We start from the raw sequence: 23,502 nt of genomic DNA, 5'->3' as shown, positions 1-23,502 counted from the left end.
AGTTTGCTTCTTTTAGATTTGGCCATGTGAGCTTTAAATTCAACATATTTGTATTCTCTTTATTGCTATTCTCTCCAGAGTATTACCCAAACTGTGAAGTTGTGTTTATGGGGATGGCAAATATTCATTCAATTCGGAGGAGTTTTCAGTCTCTGCGATTGCTATGCACACAGATGCCGGATCCAGGAAAGTAAGACCTTGGCCTTGACTTTAATTTTGCATTGCTTTTTTTTTTAAAATGAGTTTGAAGGGGTCTTTCCTGCTATTTATTGGTAAACTTCAATTTTACTTTCAGACTCGGGGTATTCTCCTTCCTGTGTTAGGAGCTTGCAGGACAGAGGAGCTGGGAGAAGAATCTAGCTCTTTGAAAGGTTTAAAGATGTGCAGCAAAGGATAACCTCAGCCCTCAGAACCAAAGCATTGCCTTCTTATTTTTCTTGGGATTTCTTTCTTCTCCTCTACATATTTTTGACCCAGAGTAATTTAATTCTTTGGTTTCTGACATCCTGTAGTGACACTTAACCTGCTGTGAAATGGAATGTTTTACCATGAAGAGTGAAATTTTATTCATCATGTTCTGAAAAGGGTTAAATTTTCTTTAAACTTGCCATTAGGTCAGTTCCTTTTACATTTGCTTCTGATTTCTAAACTACCCTCTTAGTAAAAACATTGCCGTGATTTTTATTGCTTATTAAAGATGAATGGCTGGCATTTGCTGTGAGGAAGATGGAATAACACCTCTTCCCCCAAGGGAACTGTTTGAATACAAGGTAAATTAGGAGGAATGCTCTATAAAACAAATATGGACAGATAAATATTTAAAAGCCCCTGTTACAGTATTTCAGGAAGCCAGAAATGGTGCCAGAAAAGATAGAATTTTCTCTTCTCTGGTGTTTGTGCTGGAGCCCATAGCTGCTTCCCTGGGTCTGGTTCAGTAGATTTCATGATTGCATCAATTCTCAGCATTCTTTATGTGATTTATTAAATCAAATGGCTGCCTGAACCTCTTGTACTATCTCCTGGTAGCAAACAATTAAATTCATCATAGTTGCAATTAGCCCAGAGGGTAAAGCAGTTGTCCTTGGGTAAAAGCCTGATGGAAGAAATGAGCTTGCTGCCCTGCTTTGGGTATTATCAACTTGCATCCGCTGCACATTTTCAGAACCCAGCTAGTAGCATTCTCTTTCCTAAAGGTAGGCCATAGGAAGATCCTGGCTGAGGATTCAGGAGATCTGCCACTAATTGTGTGACTTTGGCCAGCTGGCTTAATTCCTGTCGATATCTCTTTTTCCTGTCTGTAAAGTAAAAGGAATAGAGTCAACACTACCTGATCTGTAATATCTTCCATAAATTAAAATGCTTTCTTAAAAAGCTGTTTTTTAAACTCTAAGTCAAAAAGATGTAATTAGCTTTTGCCTGGTCCAAAAGAGTGTTGGGGAGGAGAGGGAGGTTGTAAAGGAAGAAGGAAATACTTTGTATTTGGCAGCAAATCATAATGCATTACTGAAGCTTCCCTTGTGGATACAAAGAAACTATGGCAGGGCCGGGACCAAGCTATAAGCAAGCCTCCTGACACTTGTTTGTGACTGTGGAGGGCTGGGGGGTGGTAAACTTCTACCCTAGCTTTTGAGAATAGGGAAGACAGTGTGGAGTCTCAGCAGATCTCTATTGGCAGATTTTGGAGTGCATCTTCTGTGTTCGGCATGGACAACGACTGGTATGTAAGCATGATTCAGTCAGGCTGAAGAGGACCTTATTTACGCAGGTTCTCATTTACTGTTTCTTCGGGGGCCAGGAGATAATTTAGTACTTGTTCTCCTAAGCCTTATCTTTTAGTGTTTTCAAAGACTGCGTGAGGAGTGAGTAAACAATTGATCCACCAGCAAAAAAATTTTCTCAGGTATCTAGTAGAAAATACAAAGTCTTGCTATAGAATTTTTATACATGATTTAAACAGTAGGAACCTTCAGTTTAGGTTAGGCGCTGTACCCTCTGAGGAATGAGTCTGGTTGGTAGAACAGGGTAATCCATGCGAAGCCCATGCTTATGTACTACATTCTGTTGTCTGTTTGCCTGGAAAGACCCCCTCTTTGGACTGTTCCAAAAATTCATGCTCATTCCCTGAGGTTTAATAGGCCTTTATAGCCTAGTCTTGGCAAAAGCCTTCTCAGGAGTTCCCTGACAGAAGTATTTATTCCCTTCTCTGACTCGGTGTTTCAAGGGCTAGACTGTCTTAACTACAAATTGGATTGCATTTTGGAGAAATTGGAGCTTTTCGTGGGAATGGGGAGTAGAATTCGTGACAGGGCACAAGAAACAAAATGTCAGCAGTTAAAACGACTAGCTGTGATCAAATTGTGGATGACTCCCAGGGGCAGTTCTTGGGCTCTGATACTTCCTGAAGGCCTTTTGAAAAAAGGTTCTTCTAGATCCCTGCTGAATCCAGTCTTCATTAAGCCCAGTAATACTGTGTATCAGCCATTGGTGTACTAATTTGTGTGAGTCTAAATCATTAGTTTGGGCCCATCTAGTTTTAATCCATAGACATTCAAGACTTGAGGAGAGGTAGTTGTTGGGGTGTGGGTAGTAGGTGATGTAGCTTGCACTGTTTTTGGTTCTGGCATCCAGCTTTTATCTTGTTAAAGATGTATTTGAGTTTTCTTTACCTTTTTTTTTTTTTTTTTTTGAGAAATTGTTGGTCAGAGTTGCTGATCATTAAATATAAATATCTTCTTTTTCCGTCTCAGAAATGGCTGCATTTTTTCCCGAAGATTCCAGAAAGAACTACTTTTCTTACACTGGGTAGATACACCTATTGTGGACTGAAAAATATTAAATATTAATTTTCTCAGGGAAATTAGCTATAAAATTTTTGGAACAAAAAGCCCCATTAATGTCCTGTCTCTAAGGCTCTCCTCTTGCATAGTAGGGCTTGGGTCTCATCCTTGTACTTGCTTTATAAAGACAGATTTTCTGTTTTGGCAGTGTTTTATTTGGAGGGCAAAGTCTTAGGGAACGATCCAGTATATTATAAAAACCAGCATTTCCTTATCCCCTTCTGTTTTATTTTTGTAGTTGGCTCTCAGCTCTCGAAAGCACAAAATGGCTCCATCACCTCTCTGTGCTTTTGAAGTCGGCACTTTTGGTCGTGCATGCTGTGGATCGTGATCAGCGACCAGTGCTAGTGCACTGTTCAGATGGCTGGGACCGCACCCCCCAGATTGTGGCATTGGCTAAGCTCTTGCTGGACCCTTATTACCGAACTATAGAGGTAGGTGAATCCAAAGAGTTGGATTTGGTACTTTAGGAGGAGTGGAGGAAGCCTTGGAGGGTTTTAGGATCAGTTTGGGTTGAGGTGGTTAGGTCCAATTGTGGTGGTACCTACCACAGTTCTTAATGCCTCTTAACATTGGTAAGAGTGGATAAGAAGGTACTGAGAATACAGGCATGTTTTCCTTTGCAGTCTGTCTACTTGGAAAAGTTTTGGCTCCCCCAGGAAAGAGGGGCTTCTACAGAAGGATCTTGATTATATGCTTATTATGGTAATTGGTCTCAGTATCACCACTTATTCTGAAATAACCACCTATTGGGTTAAAGATAGAAGAAAAACCATAAAGGTACCCTAAAATAGATGTAAATCTGGGTTGGGGAAAGATTTTACAAACATGACTTTAAGTCTAACACTAAAGACAGAAATTAAAAAATAAAAAAGAAACGGGGAAAAAGTGTGACTTTTTATAGTCAATGAAAGGCTGAAGATATAAATAGTCTCAACAGAGGCTCAGGTAAATAGATGCTTAGATTTTTGATTATGGAATGGAGTTGAGGGCATTGGGAAATTCCCCTAAGCACGTCTCCCATCATGGGTGGAGCGTTTGGCCATGCGGCTGGGTTAGGGGCTTCTGATGGGCTTAGTGGAAGGCTGTTAAAAGGGATCACTGTGGTGACATCAGGTTTAGGACAGTTATAGTTTGGATAGACCAACACAAACCATCTCTCCTGGGTGCTTCCCTGCAGGGTTTCCAGGTCCTCGTGGAGATGGAGTGGCTGGATTTTGGCCACAAGTTTGCTGACCGATGTGGTCATGGGGAGAACTCGGATGATCTGAACGAGCGTTGCCCAGTGTTTCTGCAGTGGCTTGACTGTGTTCATCAGCTTCAGAGGCAATTTCCTTGCTCTTTTGAGTTCAATGAAGCATTCCTTGTGAGTTTGGTCTTGTGATTCTTTGTTTTGGGAACCTTCTAAATTCATAGGGGTATCAGTGCAAATGTTAGTGGGCCAGTTTTCACATCAAACTACATTCTTTCTGGAATTTAATTGAGGGGGCAAGTTTCCATTTTTTTAAATCAAAAAAACAAGAGCAATAAACAGGTATTTAGTGAATCCAGGTATACTAAGTTTGCATAAAGTCTAAGAGTTATTTTAAACTTAACTTTTAAAATGGATGATAGAAGCACTAAATAGTGGTTAGAAATAGAAACAATACACTGTCATCTGCTTCCTCCAGTCCATCTACCAAACTCTGTGTTTGTTTCATGCTCTCTGCTCCCTCTCCTTTAAAGGAGGATGCACTATCCTTCCCTCTTCCAGCCCCTCGAAGGCCTCCACTTGTGCACCAGCTTCTACCCCCTTCTCCTCTGCTCAGCTTCGTGGCTCCAGCATTTCTCTTCCCTGCCTTCTGTATTAGTGAGTTTCCTTCTTTACCAGATCACTGCCATTGGCATACAAGCGTGGTGTAGTGCCTCCTGTTTCATCAAAGCCCTTTCTGGGTCCTGCATCCCCCTCCAGGTATTAACTCATTTCTTGTATCTCATTTCTTCACAGCAGAGCTCTTCAAGTCTTCTCCATTTACTGTCTCAAATTCTTCCCTCCCATTCTCTTTTAACCCACCACTTTACCAGAGCTGCTCTAGTTAAGGTCACCAGTGACCTTCATGTTGCTAATCCACCAATCAGTTCTCAATCATCTATTTTTAAAATTGCAGTATAATTGATATATAACATTTTATTTCAGGCATACAACACATTGATATAAATATAAATCACAATGTGATTTATACACAAGGTTTGTCTCAATTGCTAAAAGATAACCACAAAACCTAGTTAACATCTGTTACCATACATAGTTACAAAGTTTTTTTCTTGTGATAACTTTTAAGACGTACTCTCTTGGCAACTTTATAAGATACAGTACAATATTACTAACCTGTAGTCACCATGCTATGCATTGAATCCCCCTGACTTACGTATTTTATAACTAGAAGTTTGTACCTTTTGACTGTTTTCACTTCTTTGATCCATCATTAATATTTGGCACGATTTAATCATTCCTTTCTTGAAACACTTTCTTCAGTTGACTTCCAGCACGTACTCTTAGTTCCCCTCTACCTCACCAGCTAGTCTTTTTCTGTCTCCTTGGCTGGTCCTGCCTTACCTCCCCAGTTCCGAATGTTCCTCCTCAGAGCTCAGCGTTCAGGCTGCTCCTCTATCTACCCTCCTTCTCTAGGGTTTCATCTAGTCTGTTGACTGTTATCTGTATACATCTTCAGCTCAGACCTCTCCACTCAACCCCAGACTCTCATATCCATTTGTAACTACTCAGTGTCTCCCCTTGAATGTCTTAATGGTATTTGTCTTAACTTGTTCAAAACCTAGTTCTTGATTTCCACATCCCTTCCCCTCAAACCTGATCTTCCAGATGTCTTCCATCTCACCAAATGGCAGCTCAGTCCTTCGATTTATTTAGGGCAAAAACTTTTATGTCATCCTCAGCTCTCCTTCCTTTCATATTTCACATTCACTCTGTTAGTAGATTCTGTAGCTCTGCTTTCAGAATATATCCAAAACCTGATTACATGTTGCTACCTCTGCTATTCCCACACTGGTCAGTCCAAACCACTGTCTTCCCCTGCTTCAATTCCAGGGAGTCAATCCAGCAGCCTGTGGGATCCTTCTAAAACATACTACAGACCATGCCATTCCTCTGTTGAGAAATCTCCAGTGACTTTCCATTTCACACAGAGAATAAGTCACAGTCCTTAAAATGGCCTGCAGGGCTCTCCTAGAGTTTACCTGTTTGGGCTCATTTTCTGCCATCCTCCACCTCATGCAGTGTCCTTCAGCCACAGTGGCCTCCTTTAGTTCCTCACAAATCACAAGCACATGCTCACCTCACAGCAAGACCATTGTGCTGGCGGTTGCCTCTGTGTGGAGCAGCCCCTCCACCAGGTGCCTGTGTGACCTGCTCTCTCTTCCGTCAGGCTTCGCCCATGAAGCCTCGTCACACCGCCTTGCATGTGCTCTGGCCCTCTTCCCCTGCCTTATTGTTGTCCGTGGCACTGGCCACCTCTCCCCACACCTAGAGCAAGCTCCTCCAGGGCAGGAGGGCTGTCATCTTATTGTTGCCCACCCAGCACCTGTGGAGCCGTTTGGGGTATGTGAGATGCCCAGCAGCGATGTGCTCAATGACAGGTCTAGACGCGTGTTCTCCGTTCAGACCCAGATTGCACACTGGCCTTCTGTGCCCAGTTTATATGCTGTTGCTTTTGAGGGTGACTGCTAACTTAGGACCTCGGAGACTGTTTACCAGGAAGGCCAAGAGGATTGGGGGTGCCAAGGTCCCCATCTTTGCTCTTTTGACTTGGGAGTGACAGTGGTTGTGGTTGTGAGGAGACGGCGATGGCATGGCTTACTTGGTTCCCCCATCCTTCCTGAGTGTGGACTGAAGTGCACATCAGGGATGTTAGGGAAGGTCACCCAGCTGGGCTGACCTTCCCCCAGAAAATGCATACCCCTAGCTAGATTTTTCCTCTTTGGACTCCTATAGGTGAAACTGGTGCAACATACCTATTCCTGCCTCTTTGGAACATTCCTGTGCAACAATGCCAAGGAGAGAGGAGAAAAGCATACTCAGGAACGGACATGTTCTGTGTGGTCGCTGCTGCGGGCAGGCAACAAAGCTTTCAAGAACCTACTGTACTCCTCTCAGTCAGAAACCGTATGTATCCTTCAGCCTTTTCTCTCTGATCAGCAGGATGAATTTGAGGATAGGGACATATGAGAGCCTTTTTGAGTAGCGACTGGTTTCTCGAAGGCATCTCAGTTGTCTCTGGACAGGTTGGTTCCATTTTTTTCCAACCACTCTTTCCTGAGAAAGGCCTGTTTTCTGGTGATGCTCTGCCCTGCTTCTGACTACTTGTTCAGAGCAGTTTGACTTAATGCACATCTCTACTTTGCCACTCTAGACACGAATATTTCCGGCATCTCTGCCAGACCTTAACTTATTCCTAGAATGTTCTGTCTAACAAGTGGAAGAGGCATGTAAGTTCTGTGGATGCTCCTGATAGCTCAGAAGGAGCTGCCACCAGGCTCCCAACACCATTCCGGTGTCCACAGGCAGTGATACTGTAGCTTCTGTCTCAGCAGAAAACTGTGTGACACTTGCCTGTGTGTCTGTGATTTTCTGCTCACATGGAGAACTGGCAGGCCCTTTAATCAAAGGAACACCTTCTGTTAAGCAGAGGAGGAGGCACTTATATCTGTGTTGGTACACGGTAATGTTCCTTTTGTCAGAATGCGTCTTAAATTCTAAAGTCACAGGGAGGCTAATCAGAGGTTAAATTGCTTTGCTGGACTATTAATAAATGTCTTACTACAGTTAAGTAGTCCAAGGAAAGACTGAAACTAGCTGCCTCTCTTTCTCCTGTGCTGCTGGGGAAGGAACAATATAGAAGAAAATTCCCCCTTTTTCACATGATTAATTTAGATGATCCTATAAAACAGGTTTGATAGTGAATTCTGAAGCCAAGCTTTTGTACCAGGGAACAGTCACCATCTAGCAGAATGACTCACTTTCTTGTGCAGTAAAAGCAGTAAATTAGGCTGAGAAAAGCTAGTTACTCAATGAAGGTGACCTAAGAAATAACTAATGAGAAAAGGATTAAAAATTTTTTTTAGATTTTCATGCCTACTGAGGCTCTCAGGTGAAAAGTGTTGCCCAAAACAACAGCAGACTAGCTGTGTACAGGTCCTGCTGGGGGACAGAGCTGCATCCACTCACGCTGATGCCCTTAGAGAGCATGCAAGACATGTTGGGTGTTCCAGCTTGGTGCATTCTTCACCCTCATTTCTAGATGTTTCTAACACACTTGCTGGAACTCGTTTAAACCTACGTCCCGGCTCTCTCCTCAGGTACTGTACCCCGTGTGCCACGTGCGTAACCTGATGCTGTGGAGTGCGGTGTACCTGCCCTGCCCATCCCCGTCCACCCCAGCGGACGACAGCTGTGCACCATACCCAGCCCCTGGTACCAGCCCTGATGATCCGCCCCTGAGTCGGTGAGCCCATGGTTGATACCAAGACCTCAGGTCCTGTGTGGGTGTTTTCCCAGGGATGGTCAGAGATCATGACCTTGTCTGGCTCCACATGTCTTTCTTAGGTCTCTGAAGTTTTCATAGGGAAAGTAAAAGGGTTCTGGGCTCTGAGGCTGTAAGAGCCTTGTTCCCTAAAGAGTATTGGGCCCATTGCTGCATCGCCTGCTGCATGCACTGAGCAGTTTCTCAGTGATGGAGCAAATCCTCTGGGTTCCTTGTGACCCTCTGACTTTGAGTTTTAGCCACTGCTCTGCTCCTGCCTCCCTGCCATGATCTGTCATCTTGGGTTTGAAAGGCAGATGTGTCAGATGATAGATGATACAAGCTTTGACTTTGCAACTTATGAATTAGCTTTATTGAATTCAGACTGATAATAAGTTAATGTAAAATACTGTAATATCAGAAAATCAGCAGTTCTACCCTTCTTTGCCACCAGTTGAGAAAGATGGCAGTATCACGAAGAATGTTTTTTAAAACAGCATTTGCTGTTAGCTTATTCGTATGTGTTGGGCATGGGGTAGGGGTGTTGCCAGAGGAATCAATTATGAAATGACTGCCTGGTGAAACCTGTTGACTGCTACTTTCCTCAGATTCTCATTTCCCCCAAACTCCTTTCTTTAGGCTACCAAAAACTAGATCATTTGACAATCTGACCACAGCCTGCGACAACACGGTGCCTCTAGCCAGCCGGCGCAGCAGTGACCCAAGCCTGAATGAGAAGTGGCAGGAGCATCGGCGCTCGCTGGAACTGAGCACCCTGGCCAGTCCTGGAGAGGAGCCTCTTGATCCTGACAGCCTGGGGAAGCCGACCAAAGTGCTGGGTGGCGCCGAGCTGTCTGTTGCAGCTGGAGTGGCTGAGGGGCAGATGGAGAACATTTTGCAAGAGGCCACCAAAGAGGAGAGTGGGGTAGAGGAGCCTACCCAGAGGGCGAGGCAGGAGGTCAAAGAGGAGGAGGCTCATCTAGAAAAGGAGAGCAGGGGGAAGACCCCTGAGGGCCCAGCTGTCATACTTCATCAGGAACCAGAACTGGGGGGTGCTGCTCTGAGGAGTGATCTGGGCACCAGCCTTCTTCTGTTCTCACAGGGTATTCCTGAGCAGCAGGGTGGGCACAATGTAGTCCCCAGTTGTCTCCAGGAGCCCCCCAAGGGAGAGGATGCCCAGGACATCCCTGTGGAACAGTCTCGAATAGGAGCTATCGCAGAGGACAGGGAGGAAGCTGTCCTTCCAATCCCAGTAGATGCGAAAGTTGGCTATGGTACCTCACAGTCAAGTTCTCTGCTGCCCTCCCAAGTCCCATTTGAGGCCAGAGGACCAAACACGGACAGTTCCATGGACATGTTAATGGAAGATAAAGCAAAGTCAGAAAGTGGGCCCCAAGACCATCATAGACCTTGCCTGGTAACCAGTGGCAGGTTCAGTGGCAAGGACGTGCTCCCTCAAGCCATGGAGCCCAGGCCTTTGGAGAGGAGCCTGGCTGAGAGGCCCCAGGTGGGATCTCTGGTGCATAGGACTTCCCTTGGTAGCACCCACAGCCCGACGCATTCTCCTTGTGCCTTGCCTTTAGCCGAATGTAAAGAGGGGCTTGTGTGCAATGGTGCCCCAGAGACTGAAAATAAGGCCTCAGAGCAGCCCCCAGGGCTTAGTACCCTCCAGAAGCACCACACCCCCAATGGGCACTGCGCCAATGGGGAGGCTGGTAGGAGCAAGGACTCCCTGAGCCGCCAGCTGTCTGCCACAAGCTGCAGCTCTGCGCACTTACACTCGAGGAACTTGCACCACAAGTGGCTGCACAGCCACTCAGGGAGGCCATCTGCAACCGGCAGCCCTGAGCAGCCTTCCCGTAGCCACCTAGATGACGATGGCATGCCTGTGTACACGGACACTATCCAGCAGCGCCTGCGTCAGATTGAGTCAGGCCACCAGCAGGAAGTGGAGACCTTGAAGAAGCAAGTCCAGGAGCTGAGGAGTCGCCTGGAGAGCCAGTACCTGACCAGCTCCCTACGCTTCAATGGGGACTTCGGGGATGAGGTGGTGAGTATACCATGGCGCCTCCATAGCTACCCAAGGAGACAGGGCACACTGAGCCGGGCTGCCCTTTGTACAGATTTCTGAAAGAATTAGGTCCAAAGTAGTAGCCCTGTTGAGAGAGGCTGGAGGTCAGCCTCAGCCAGGTGATTGGCAGTGTGCCTCTTTTTCTTTCCTGCCTTGCTTACTTCCCACGAGTATCCTGTTTAGGTAGCTAGAAGGAAGAGTTCACACTCACTGTGTGGGTGGTCAAATCTCTTGGGAGAGAGGATCATGAGTCTTAGGAGCTTAAATGGCAGAGTGACATTTGTAGGGCAGCGTCAAATATTCTTGACAAATTACAGTGCCTGTTCTGCCCCAGTAGCTGGTAAACAATTAGCCGCCCCTCCACCCCGACAGGAGCTGTAGCTGTACAATTTAGTTCTTTTTAAACAGTTATCTGTACCCAGCCTGGAGCAGGTAATGGCAGTAGAAATGGGGAGAAGGATTGATTTCTAGCACTGTTGGGAGTTAGCACTAATGGGGCCTGGTGACTGGAAGTGGGGATACCTGAGGGGAGGTCCTCAAGCAGGTTCTCTCCTTACTGGTGGGTCTGACTGGATGTGTTCAAGTACAAGTGTGAGTCTGGCTCTGAAGCAGTCAGCGTACATTAAAGGCGGGCTCATCCAATGACTTTCAATTCAAACTGACTTCTTGGTTTTCCCTTATACTAATGATGGTTTCTCATTTTCCCAAAGAGTCCTTCAGAGAAAGGAGGACAGGCCCAAAGCACTCAGTTTCAACACACAGATGTAAGTGGCAGGGTTGGATTGACAGGCCCCCCTAGAGCAACTGACACTGAGTTACCACTCCAGAATCACTGTACACAGCCTTAGACTGTGTATCCCTCTTCCAGCTGAGCTCTCAACCCTGTCTCTGCACCTGCTCAACCCAGTTCTTGATGGCTGAGGCACCTAGAGATTCAGCAGCCCTAACACCCAGGCCCACCCCAAGTCCCTAGTGCTCCCTTCTTTACCAAGCCCTTTCTTCTTCTGGGAGGAGACCGGGTTCATTCTGTTCAGCTGTGTTTGTTTGCCAACAGACTTCAATTCCTGACTCGGAAAGCAATCTGGATCAGAACTGTTTGTCTCGCTGCAGCACAGAGATTTTCTCTGAAGCCAGCTGGGAGCAGGTGGATAAACAGGACACGGAGGTACAGGCTCAGCCCCTGTTCTGAGTGCCACCCATGCAACTGTTAGCGGTTCTTCTCCACCCCATCCTTTCCCCTGCCCCTGGCCAAGGAATGACCTCATAGCACACTTAGCCTCGAGCCTCTCTGCATCTCAGCGCCTGTGAAACCCCATCAAGCCTAGAATTTTTGAGCCAGGGAGACTCAGCAAGCCGGCCTTCTCCTCACTGCCTCTATGAACTAGAGCCTCGCCAGCTCTCATAGTGACCCAGGGTGCTGTTGCCTGCCACTTGATCTCAGGGGAGTTTGGAGCCCTCTCAGGGAAACGATTTGGACGCCTTTCTTGTACTGCTGACATCAGACCTGCTGGGCTGGTGCCACTGGAGCCAGTGTGGTCCTTGTGACTCTTGCTGCCCCCAGCATGGCTCTGCTGGCTCCAGCTGGATGGCCCATCTCCTGTCACTAACCTGGCCCCATCTGTTTTACAGATGACCCGTTGGCTCCCTGACCACCTGGCTGCCCACTGCTATGCGTGCGACAGCGCCTTCTGGCTTGCCAGCAGGAAGCACCACTGCAGGTGCCTTTGTGGGTTATGGCGGGGTGGGCAGGGGTGTGGAGGCTGAGATCTGGTCCACAGAGCCTGCAGGTTGGAGAGACGCAGGCGTCTGGCTGGCAGTATTCTGAGGCAGAGCCCAGGGCTCTACAGGACCCCAGTTCATCTTTTGTTCCTCTGAAATTGGTGTTTGCAGAACTGCATTTGGTATCTTTCTTCCATTTTAGTGATCATGAGTAATTTTGAAATGTGCAAGTTATGTCCCTTTGTACTATTACTTTGCTTCCTGGATTGGTAGAGCAACAGCCACCACCCAAACCACCATTTCTTATTCCTAGAATAAAATTTCTTTCCATTCAGCATGGTTGTTATAAGCAAAAACAGTTTTCCTGCTGTGGGTAGGGAACTTCATTTTCCTACTCCTTACCCTGCTCCGTGACCCCACACTTGTTGAGGGATACTAGGGGGCATAGCTGAGGAGATAGTCTTCGATCCTTAAGGCTCCTGACTTCTTTCTTCTTTCTTGGTTGGGGTAGTGAGTTGCTAGGGATGCTTTGCCCCAGCTGGGGTGATGGCTGGAGGATGTTCAGTGTTCTTGGGATAGGATTTTATCTGACTTGTGACATAGCTCACCCACACAAGTGGAACTGGATTGAAAGTGGAACCACCTCTCTGTTTAGTAATGATGCCTTCTAGGACTCCCCACCTCCCCACCCTCACCCCAAGCCCAAATGTCTTTGGTTGGCTTCTCCTCTGAGCTCTCTCTCCCCTCCTTGCAGGGACACTGACCGTGTTGATCAAACGTGGTGAGCATTTGCAACAACCTGTCTGTGATGTCTGCACATCTACAATAACTTCCCCACACTAACGCTGCCATTTCCCCCTCTCTGCACTCATTGGGATGAAGCTTGGGGCTGGGAGCACACACAGGCAGGTGGGGTCAGGTTTGGGGACCAGAGCAGCCAGTTGAGGAGACCATTAGAGCTGAGTTAGGCTGCAGCCATGGGTGCCCCTGCTGATGGCACAGGTCAGCTAAGCCATCTTGCTTATGACAAGAAGTGGTGTGGTGCTTCAGCAAGGACTGGTCTCGTGGAGTAGCCCGTTGAGGGATTTTAGAGCTGTTTCTTTTGGGTCATTTATTCGTTGAGATGCCAGAATGATGGTGGTGACTTCCAAGTCAAACAGCATCACTGCTCCTTTTTTTTTTTTTCTTTCTTTCTTTTTTTTTTTTTTTAAAAAGAGCCCAGTACTAAACAGAAGTGGTCTTTCCAGGAAACTATGTTAGCATGGAAGACATAAGGGAAAACTCTACTTAGGGTCTATCAGGATCCCTTGAAAGAAGGCAGAGAGAAAAGCTTAACTGATCAAATTCATGTCAGGCTTTTGAGCTGAATTCTAGCAGGTAGGTTAAATGTACACATTCAGAAATAGATTTAGGTAATTATTCTCTGTAACCACGGGTTTTTGCTGACTAATGCTTTTCAGAAACAGTTGTGAAGTACTCACTGCATTCTAGAAGATGAAATCTTGTGTGTTTGTTTTAGTTGTCTGTCTTTCCATTGCCCCTTGTCTAGCTTTTCCTTTTGTGGTATTCTTTTGTCCCCAAAGGGTATTTAGTATGCTCTCCTCCATGTTCAAGTGGTCCTTAATCCAGCAGTGGGTTTGCTTTCTGAGGAGGAGTATAGATGAAAAGGTAGTGAGTGATGCTGGCTAAGGAAGATTTGGCTTTAGCTGCTTTCCCCAAGTCTTTGGCAGGCTGTGTCAGGCTCCTCAGTCTCCTGTTCTTGCCTCATCAGCACTGATGTGTACTTTACCCCCCTGGGGTTGCAGGGTGAGCAGAAACTCATCCTCTGCCAGTTCCCTTCCCTGCTAATTGTGCAGGGCATATATTTGGTTGTGCAGGCCTGTCCTGTACAGACAACCTCAGAGTGAGGCTTTCAAATGGAGGAGGGGAGAGAGGCCTGAGGCCTGGGTGCAGGCAGGGCTGATGTTCGCTGGAGATGCATGGGGCAGGGAGTGAGCCATGACTGACTGACACCTATCTAATAAGGGGATGTGTGTGCATGCGTGTTCATCTGTGCTTTTGTCCGTTCACCCTGAGCATGTGTCACTGGTTGCTTGTCTCCTGGCTTCGCGTGCGGGCAGCAAGGCAGTCCTAGATGGCAGCAGTCTGTTCTTCGTGTTTCTGCCTCTGAGCCTTTGGGCAAGGCTCCCCACTCCCCAGCTAGACTGGGAGTTTCTCTCTGAGCGGCTCAGAGGCAGTTCCGTTGGTCTCTGGCCTCTCTGTGATCACAAGCTACATAGAGGCTGTTGCCCAGGTGGGTGTGGCCCCTCTCTTTTCCTGGGCCAAGACTTGCCCATTGAGCTAGCCGCTGCCTTCTGCCCTGGGCCCGTGTGTTCTCACGGCTCTCTCTTGAGCAACATCTTCTGTACACCTGGTAACCTTGAGCCATAGTGGTGAAGCAGCCAAGTGTCTCTGGCCCTAAGGAAGTGGCGTGCGACTGTGCTAGGTAGGGATTCCCTCCCTGCCTGGCTTCTTTCTGGGTTAGACAGTGTTTGATCTTAGAGGAGTGTTTGATCTTGGAGGAGTCTCCAGCACATCTAAATTATATACAGTAAAGCGCTGTCTTCTGAAATTGGTTTCCCTACCCCATGTTTGCTACTGAAACTAACACAGTATTGTTTCTTCTCATCTCAAGGAATTGTGGGAACGTATTCTGCTCCAGTTGTTGTAATCAGAAGGTTCCAGTTCCCAGCCAACAGCTCTTTGAACCTAGTCGAGTGTGCAAGTCTTGCTATAGCAGCCTACATCCCACAAGCTCCAGCATTGACCTTGAACTGGATAAACCCATTGCTGCCACTTCAAACTGAAGCTCAGTGACCTGGGGCGGGCAGAGGCCAAGCTGCAGTTCCTCTGACAGGCCCACACAGCCTGGGCAGACCGAGAGGCCCGTGCACTTTGGAATGGGGACATGGAACCACCTGTGCAGAATGATGGAAATTTGGGATGTACCACTGGATTGTAGATTGATACCCCCTCCCATTTTTTTTTCCTCCCTTTTCTATCCTTCTGTCTCCAAAAAAGAAAAAAGTCCCCTCATCTCAATTTTTTTTTTTTTTTTTTTTGGATGAAAGATCAGAGGTTGCCAGGCTCCTGTAACTATTGAGCTGCCTGCTGTCAGGTGATGCTGAGGTTTGGCTTGGTTCCTCAGAATGGGAGGAAGCTGGTTGAGTCAGGAGTGGAGGCCTGAGATAGTGAGCAGGGAATAAAGTCACTGCTGATGTTTGTGACTGTTACTGCCGCATCAGAGCTGGTTGGAAAAACCTTGCTGCTGAGGACACTAGAAATATCTGCCCCAGGTGCAGTGCTCCAGGTCCCCTCTCCCTCCTGAGAGAGGCTGGGCCAGTCCCACCCCACAGCCAGATAAATGGGATTGGCATTTGGAGGGAGGGGCATGTAGTAAACGGAACCCCGAAGGCCCCCCCTTTGGGGAAGGAAAGGGTACGTTCCTCTGAGGCAAGTGAGAGGGCTGGGAATGGGTGACCAGCATATTCTTCCCACTGGGATTCCCTTTTTATCTTAACCCAGATTGTCTAGGGCTGCCTTCACTGTCAGCCTCCCTCAGCCAGGCTGTGTAGCACTTCCCACCCTCAGGCATAAGGGTGCAGACTGGCCAGAGTGCAGTGTCCTGCTGCTGTGGCCAAGGCCAAAGTATGCCCTGAGCCCAGGCACACCTGGAAGCTCCTTCCCGGGCCTGCTCCCCCAGATAGTCTCTCTTCCTTCCTCAGCCAGCACAGGGAAATCCAGACTCAGGGTTCGAAAAACTCCCCGCTCCCAAACCAAACCAATCATGGATCTCCCCTTTAAGGGGCAGAATCAGCCTTTCAGAGTACAAGCCTCTGGAAAAGGGAGCATGTTCCATACAATCAGCCTTCCCCTGCCGCCCCTTCTTGGAGCGGTGGGAAGGGCCCAGCAATCCCACTGCCCTGCTCCTGTGCTGCTGGCCAGCAGTGAGGGGCCACTTGGTGACTCTGCAGAGTTCCTTAGAGAAGTAACAGCCCGTAGGAGATGCAAGGCACCTTTCCTCAGTAAGCTCTGATGTGGTCCAAAAAGAGCCTTAAATCAAGAATATCTGTGGTGGAGGCGCGTATGGAGAAGAGTGGAAAAGAGTTTAGGTTTGTGCTTTGTTATCTTGGCATCCATGTTTTGTGCCTGCCCTCCCTCCTAGGGGAAGGGCTATGCTTGGCTCTGCTAAAAGCTGCTAGCTGGTAACAGGGCGCATTGTGGTGGGCAGTGGGGGTGAGGTCAGGGAACTGTTCTGACTCTTTGGAAGCAGTTCCCTGGCCACAGGCAAGTTGAGTCTCAGGAAGGTGGCTCCTGTGTGTGCCTGGGTACAGTTAAGACGTGACCCAGAAGCCTTCCCTGGAGCTGTCCAGGCAAAGCCAAGAGCATCTGAGTACGTCTCTGACTTCCCAGTGGCAGCAGGTTGCTCAGAATTTGAGTTTAGTGAAACAGGGTGTAAGTTCTTCTCCACACTCTGTGTGGTCTGGCCTTGCAGATAGGGAGAAGTCAGTCTAATTAAAGATTGTGCAGTTCCTAGTGACAGGTGCCAAGAGGTTATGATACGGGTTTCTTGGGTCTGATGTACAGTGTGAATAAATGCTTGCAGCTCTTAAGCCCTTTTTTGATCAATGAAGCACTTTTTTATTAATATTTTCTTTGTATGTAAAGGAGGAACCGTAACTCTCCGTAGCTGTAAATATAACCCTTTTCTCTTAAAGAGGAGTCAGTGCTCCTATATTTTTCATTTTTTTGTCAAAGCAAGAAGTAAATACTTTAGAACTGTTAAATATATAAATAAAGTAAATAAAGTTTAGTGTTCCGCATGGTAGCATTTGCTAACACGTTCTAATTCTTTTCCCTGTGGTTTATTCCCTCCTCATCCCACTTTTCTCTTACACAGAAGCAATTTGAGGTGCTGCTGGGAAAATGAACTTTGGCAAAGGAAAACTACAGACTTATTTTCAACTCTTGGCAAGGAGCCGTACCATGATGCCCACATACTGAAATACATTTCCTTGATGGTTTTTGCCCTGATATCTCCAGAGCTAAAAAGGCAAAGCAGTCAGACATCTTAACAATCAGCCGTTCTTCCTTATCTGAAGAACTGAACATCAGCAGTAACTAAAACTGTCCTCCAGGTTTTTTTTTTTTCCCCTGCTGTTGCTGATTTCAGGGCATCCAGTGCTCTGGCCCATTAAGCCCAACCCAGCCAGGGAGCATCAGCTGCACCTGTAGCAGCAGTTGAGCACAGAGGCCTGCATGCAGTGGAAGCCGGAAAGTGTTGGGGGGAAGGTGACGAGAAGGTGTGTCTGCTCTGCCTGTCCTTGGATGAGAGAATCCTGGGTGGGCAGAGAGACCCTAGGGCAGGAACTGAATTGGAATGTGAGTGAGTTACGTGCCTAACCAGAGGTATCCTCCCTCCTACACAGAGGGAAGAACCTCTGCTCCTTAGACCTGCAATCAGCTGAGAAGGCCATAGCTTCTGTCACTTGACTAGTTCTTGCTTTTCGCGGAGGTGGATTTTCTTTCCCGTGTCATCTTGGGCACCCTTCCCATCCCCCAGGCCTGTGGGGGCACATGTTATACAGTTCCTCCCTAGGGAAGGTAGGTACTGAGTGGTGCCCAAATCTCTACTTAGTTGGGCTGGGCTGATGAGTAACCTGCTCAGAGACACCTCCAGGGTCACTTGCTGGATGTACTCACTGCCTCAAGTCCACAGGCACTTAAAAACAGCTCAGTTGGTTCCAATCTGAGAGCTGTGCGGGCCATCCTGCAGATGTTTGAGAATTAGCCTGTCCTCTGGGAGGAAAAAGTGCCACTGCAGCTGCCTTCAGTCCATCAGGGACCTGAGCTTGTGTTCAGACCAAATTGTAAAAACCTGAGTGTATGTCATAACCGATGTGTGTCTACACAAAGCTCCTACTGTTTCTGAGGTCTAATGGTTTAGTCCTCAGTGAGTTAAAAAAAAACACCAGTAGAACGTAGCAAAGCTGTGATGACCGTAGATGGGGAACTTCCAGAGTTAGGAAGATGAAGAGCTAGGCTGCCGGTGAGACCTGTACAGTGTGGGTGGAAGATGGCTGTCTGTGGAGAAGAGAAGTTCTCCGAGGATGAGGCCAGCTTTCTTCAGGCTGTCACATGGAGGAATGTGGTCTGAGCAGTGGTCCTAACTGTGACCTTGAGCTGCCAGGATGTCCCCCTCCTGTTTTTTTTCCTATCCTGGTTGTCTTAATATTTTCTATCTATACTTTGGTCTATTTAATCCCAGTCCAAAAATGACAGGGCTGCCTTAATCCACTGGGACTTCTAGTGAAGATGTATAGAAAATTTTTTCTTTAGTAATTTTGCTAACATGCTCACTGTTCATTTCTATGTTAGCAAAGGAATATTCTAAGAAAAAGGTACTGTGGTAGATTTAAAGGGGAATGAACAAAATGCTGCTGGAAGACTTGTTAATTTCCAGCTATTACAAAAATATAAGAATGGGAAGTGAGAGTAAACCCTAGAATATGATTTTGGGCCTTTGTCCTTGAGACAGCTGATAGACTTGACCGCTGCACTTGAGGCTGGAGATCCCATGCCCACTGAAGTCGTTAACTCTAGCTCTGACCTCTACTGATTTCTTAAGAATGAGGGCTGCTTTGAAGGTGCTGTTGCAGGAATTCATTTAGCTGATGTGTGTTCAAGTGACCTGTTGTCCAGGGCTCCAGCTGTACCCACCCGATTGCATTAGCAGAGGGTAAGGCTAACAGTTAAAAGTGGGCCCTGGGCTGTGGAGCGAAATGACTGACTCTCCATTTGGAGTTGTGGAAAATATGGCAGGAGTCCCAGCTGTTTAATTTCTAGTCATTTTCTAAGAACATTTGTTCTAAGTCGAGGTTACTGATGAGATGTCTGGAGGGCAGGACCAGAATGTGAGAGGCTTCTAGCAGGTATAGGAGGCTGTGCTCTTAAGCCTCTGACTGAAGTACCAGTGTTCCTGCCCCCAGCACATAACCACACTGACGCTTTGGTCCTCTCCCTCGAGTGAAGTTTACCTGCTGCACATTTGTGCAGGTAACAGCTGCCCTTCTGGTTGAACGGGCTCTTTTAGGCTAGGCAGTTGTTCAGAGGCATGAGGGGAAAGGGGAAGGGTACCCTCTGAAATGGGAATTACAAAGTTTTTAAATGCTGCTATTGTATTTTATTTACCACTGTCTTTTCGATAATATCCAAGTTCTTAGTCAGTTTTTGTTACAGCGTTCATAGCAGTTGTATTTCAATTGTATTTCCAGTGAAATTTGTTTTACAGTGGCATTTAAAATTGAACTTTAACTGCTTCCTGATTGGTTTGATTTTCTTTTTTTTTTTTAATGCAAACTTAACCCATGAGGCTTGGATCCTGGTTAATATACTATGTGTTGCTGCTGACAGTAGTGCCTGCCTATTGTAACAGCATTGATTGTGCTGAAGCCTCGGTGTAAACTAAATAAACGTGTCATTTTCACCCACAAACAGTTGTTCAGCCCCTGGACTCGGTTGCCAGTGTTGTGACCAGTGTTTTAGGTGCCAAGAATAAATCAGCTCAGCCCTGTAGCCTGTCCAAGAACCAGGGAGGGGCCTGGCCAGGAGGGGGCAGCAGGAGTCAGTGTTTCTGTTTCAGAGGCCTGGGACTTGAAATCGTGACATTTAGAACTAAGAGGGACCTTAGATCATGCAGTTTCCTGGTTTCCATGCTGTTCTATGGGGAGCGAGTCTCCAGTCCCATTCAGTATTAGGCGTCCAAGTCAGATCTGATTTAGAAGAAAGGTTTTGATACTTAGAAGTCTGAAGTTAGTGATCAATCCAACCTCTTGGTTTTTTGTTGCGGAAACTGAGATTCAGGTATCAGCAAAGATTCATCCAGGGTTACCAATGAATAAACAGCAAAATCTGAGTAAGAAACTTTCTCTTCTGATCCCTTCAGGTCAGTACTCTGAGGCTTCCAGAAAGCAGCCTTAGATAAATAGCTATTTTAATCTGGTTCTCTTTCAGTTAGCCAAGCCAGGAATCTTGCAGAAGAGCTTAGCAGTTGTTACCAAAAGGCTTAAACTATGGGCCCTACTCTCGCTGCTAACTAAAATCAGAAGGTTTTGATATTACAATGCAGGGTTTTTGTTTTTCATTTTAACCTTTCAAGTACATAAAAACAAATGTTAATAGCATGAGCTAAGTTCAAGTCATAATGTCTTAAATCAGTGGGGTGACAAGGGTGGAAGGAGCATTTTTGACTAACGCAAATGGGTTAGCTGTGAACTGTGTCAGTATCTAACTTTTTTCTGAATCTGTTTTGTATGGTATAGAGGGAAAATCCTGACTGTATATAGGTAAGTGGTAATAGTCATAGCCTGTCTGACAAAACTGAAGTAGATGCTTGAAAAACAGGATTTGGAAAAGAATATCCAATATGTGCTTTCCACCCTTATCTTCCATACACTGGGTAGGAAACACCCTGAGGTTATGATCTGTAAAACTGTACTATGGTGAGAACCAGTAGCATTGAGTCGTTGCACCCTCTGGATCAATGACCCCTGAGAAGCCCACACAAGCACAGTAATGGAGGCGTTCCTGTGAGGTCTCAGGCAGCCTAAGTATTGCATGTTTTATATCTGAGTGTACATACTAAGAATGACTTTTAACAGGACATTTGAAGCGAATGTTTGCAGGGAACCTCTGAAGCACTGCAACAAACGCTAGTTTCAAAACCACCAGTTTGCTGGAAGGAACCTGGGTTTCTGAGTCCACAGCCCTGGGTTGAAAATCCGAGCCCTGCAGCACTAGCTGAGTTGCCTGTGCACAGGTGAGGAACTGAGTGGGCATTTCCTCATCTAGAGCAGAGCATTTGCCACAAAGGGGGGGTTGGTGGTAATTGTCCATGATATGAGATGACATGTCCGTCTCTGGCTGCTGGTGGACATTCTGAATGATTACAGCCAGACAGTGCTCTCCATCCCACCATGTATTAAAACTGCATGACGACTGGTCCTGCCCTGGGGTCTTCCACCTTATAGAGGTAACATTCTGGTCTGAGTTTTATAATAAATTGCCAGTGTATCACTACTCAAGGACTTTAAAGTTCACATATGAACTTAAAAAAAATTTTTTTTAATGGATGCAGGTCTGCAAGTGCACTGCTGCCTTAAAATCCTATAAAAGCAATGGGAAGGGGGCCAAGAGAAAGAAACTGCATGTTGGGGTTGAGGCAGCATCCAAGAACTCCCGAGCCCCGTGGAGATTGATGAGGCCTCACTTTGCTGAACAGCTGGTGAGTTTTAGGTTCCTAATTGAAGACCAAGCCATAAGGTGTGCAGATCAGCTCTCCAGGCTGAGGAGCAGAGGAGGTAGAGTGAGGTGGGTCTCAGCTCTGTGCCGCGCAGATATCTGAGGCACGTGCCTGGGCCCAGGTTGTGTCCTCTGTCTAGCAAGGGAGCCCACTAGGAGCCCAGGGTTGGAAAAGCTGTGACCTTGCATTCAGCTGGTCCTCCTTGCCATCTCCAATGCCAAAAGAGTCTAAGGTGGCAGCACATAGTTAAGGCTTTGTCATCCAACTTAAAACAGATGTGAGTCAATTGTAAATGCCGGTACGAAAATCAGTCCCTGGAACTGGAGGTTCTTTCGAGTCACCCAGAAGATGCTGGTACCAGCTGGCATGTACTCTACTGGGCCAGCTCCCAATTTTGAAGTCCCTGTCAGCCCTTGGGAGCTGATGTGCGTAGTATAGTTCTTTGTCCTTTCATTTGACTTGATAAACCAGCCAGCTTCTGCCTCAGACTTCTGCCCCCAATATCTTCTCTGCTTCAAGACATTTCTTCTCAGAGCACCCACGATGCGGTGCCCTTGATAAACCTGCTGGCTCTTCTGCCTCTGCAACTGGCCTCCGGGGCTGTGCTGGACTGTCCTGTCCCTGCTTCTGTCTTGATGTTCCTGAGGTTCAGGTCTCTACTCTCCTACACGTGCTTCCTTGGAGATTTATAAATCAAGGTACTTACCATGGAGACATTATTAACAACAGTTCCACATGAATCGCTGCCAAAAATGCAGCTAAGGCTTCCGTCCCCAGGGGCTTGGGGAACTGCTAACGCATCAGGTGTTCCCATCTGAGCCAGTGGGCAAGGCTGCCCCACGTGCACGCCCCTCCGCCCACCCTGTGCAGCTCCAAGGTGTTAACTCAGGGGCTGGTTCTCATGGGCCTAAGGACTCTGCTCGCCCAGTCTTGTCAATCAAAAGGAGGGCTGAACGAAAGGCCTGCAGTACCATCCTTGCTTTCTGTCCTCCATGTGCAGGATCTAAAGTGCAAGGATATCAGTGATTCCTTCCCAAGCAGTCAGCCTGGAGCAAGTGTGAACACTGATGCCAATTTGCCTTCCTCTCCCCCACCCCCAAGTAGGATGTTAACCTCTTCTTCCCAGACTGTAGTTAATTCCTCCCAGAACCTCCACCCACCTTCCCTGGAACTGTGTGTTCATATAGCCCAGTCACAGGAAGTTCTGAGCCACCCCAGGCAGGAATGAACCAAGACACCTGCACACGGCTTTTATGTCCTGCACGAGGGAAAAGAAGAGGCGGCAGCAGGGGCCTCTATCTCTCCTTACCCGGGAGTCCCGGGCCATCCTTGTCACTCTCCTGTCTTCCATGTAGCTCTGCCCCCCAGTGCATTCCAGAATTTTGAATATCACTGCCAATGCCTGAAAAGCCCAGACAGAGCTGAGGACAAGAGCCTGGGTGTCTGAGGTCACCTGGTGACCCCTCATTTCTAGGGCCCCTAACTGAGGCCTCAGCCATGGGGTCTTTTACCTTTAACAGCGCTGGATGCGCCAGGTGACTCACTTAACTAATGAGGCCTGTGGTTCTGCACAGGCTTTTGTGGTGACTAAGACACATCCCTGTCCCCGTGTCCCTTGTGATGAGATGGCATTTCTGTCTCTGGCACTGTTTGCCCTCAAGAATGTGCCATCTGCTAGAGAAGATTGGGCAAATAAGTAAAAGGACTCTCATTATCCAAAAAGAACTGGGACCTGAAAAGACCTTTTAAGTGTCAACCCACTGTAAATGGAGACCAGAATTTCATACAGTAAATAGTGAAAAGGGCTTGATTGGAACAAGTATCTATTAGCAAAATGTAGTTGCAACTATAGGCTAATTCTTAGAAAAAGAATATTTTACATGTATTTCCCCCCTAAGGCATATGACTGTACAATAACATCATTTCATGCTTGATTTCCACAGTGCAATCAACCACAGGGTTGTTTCTGCAAAAGGGTTTCTTCAGTTCCCCAGAGGGCTTCTCTTAACCCTTCAGTCC

At 47.0% G+C, this 23,502-nt stretch overlaps 1 protein-coding gene across 13 annotated transcripts in view; it reads left to right on the top strand.

Moving 5' to 3' along the window:
* The window catches only part of MTMR3 (myotubularin related protein 3), a 113,473-nt gene extending 96,463 nt beyond the window's left edge, over positions 1–17,010 (top strand). For 7 of the 13 annotated variants that reach the window (XM_064481095.1, XM_064481092.1, XM_064481090.1 and 4 more), the window contains 11 exons: positions 79–190; positions 3,076–3,271; positions 4,018–4,203; positions 6,826–6,996; positions 8,190–8,335; positions 8,993–10,403; positions 11,135–11,188; positions 11,479–11,589; positions 12,054–12,142; positions 12,898–12,924; positions 14,818–17,010. In XM_064481095.1, coding sequence (XP_064337165.1) covers positions 79–190; positions 3,076–3,271; positions 4,018–4,203; positions 6,826–6,996; positions 8,190–8,335; positions 8,993–10,403; positions 11,135–11,188; positions 11,479–11,589; positions 12,054–12,142; positions 12,898–12,924; positions 14,818–14,989 — 2,675 coding nt within the window. In that variant the 3' untranslated portion in view covers positions 14,990–17,010. The remainder of the gene's footprint in view (positions 1–78; positions 191–3,075; positions 3,272–4,017; positions 4,204–6,825; positions 6,997–8,189; positions 8,336–8,992; positions 10,404–11,134; positions 11,189–11,478; positions 11,590–12,053; positions 12,143–12,897; positions 12,925–14,817) is intronic. The other 6 variants (XM_064481094.1, XM_064481093.1, XM_031443054.2 and 3 more) reach the window with 6 other exon arrangements.
* The last annotated feature ends 6,492 nt before the right edge of the window (positions 17,011–23,502 follow it).

Source organism: Camelus dromedarius, chromosome 31, assembly GCF_036321535.1.
Source record: "Camelus dromedarius isolate mCamDro1 chromosome 31, mCamDro1.pat, whole genome shotgun sequence".
NCBI classification, from domain to species: Eukaryota; Metazoa; Chordata; class Mammalia; order Artiodactyla; family Camelidae; genus Camelus; species Camelus dromedarius.
This window is presented reverse-complemented; position numbering and strand designations above follow the sequence as displayed.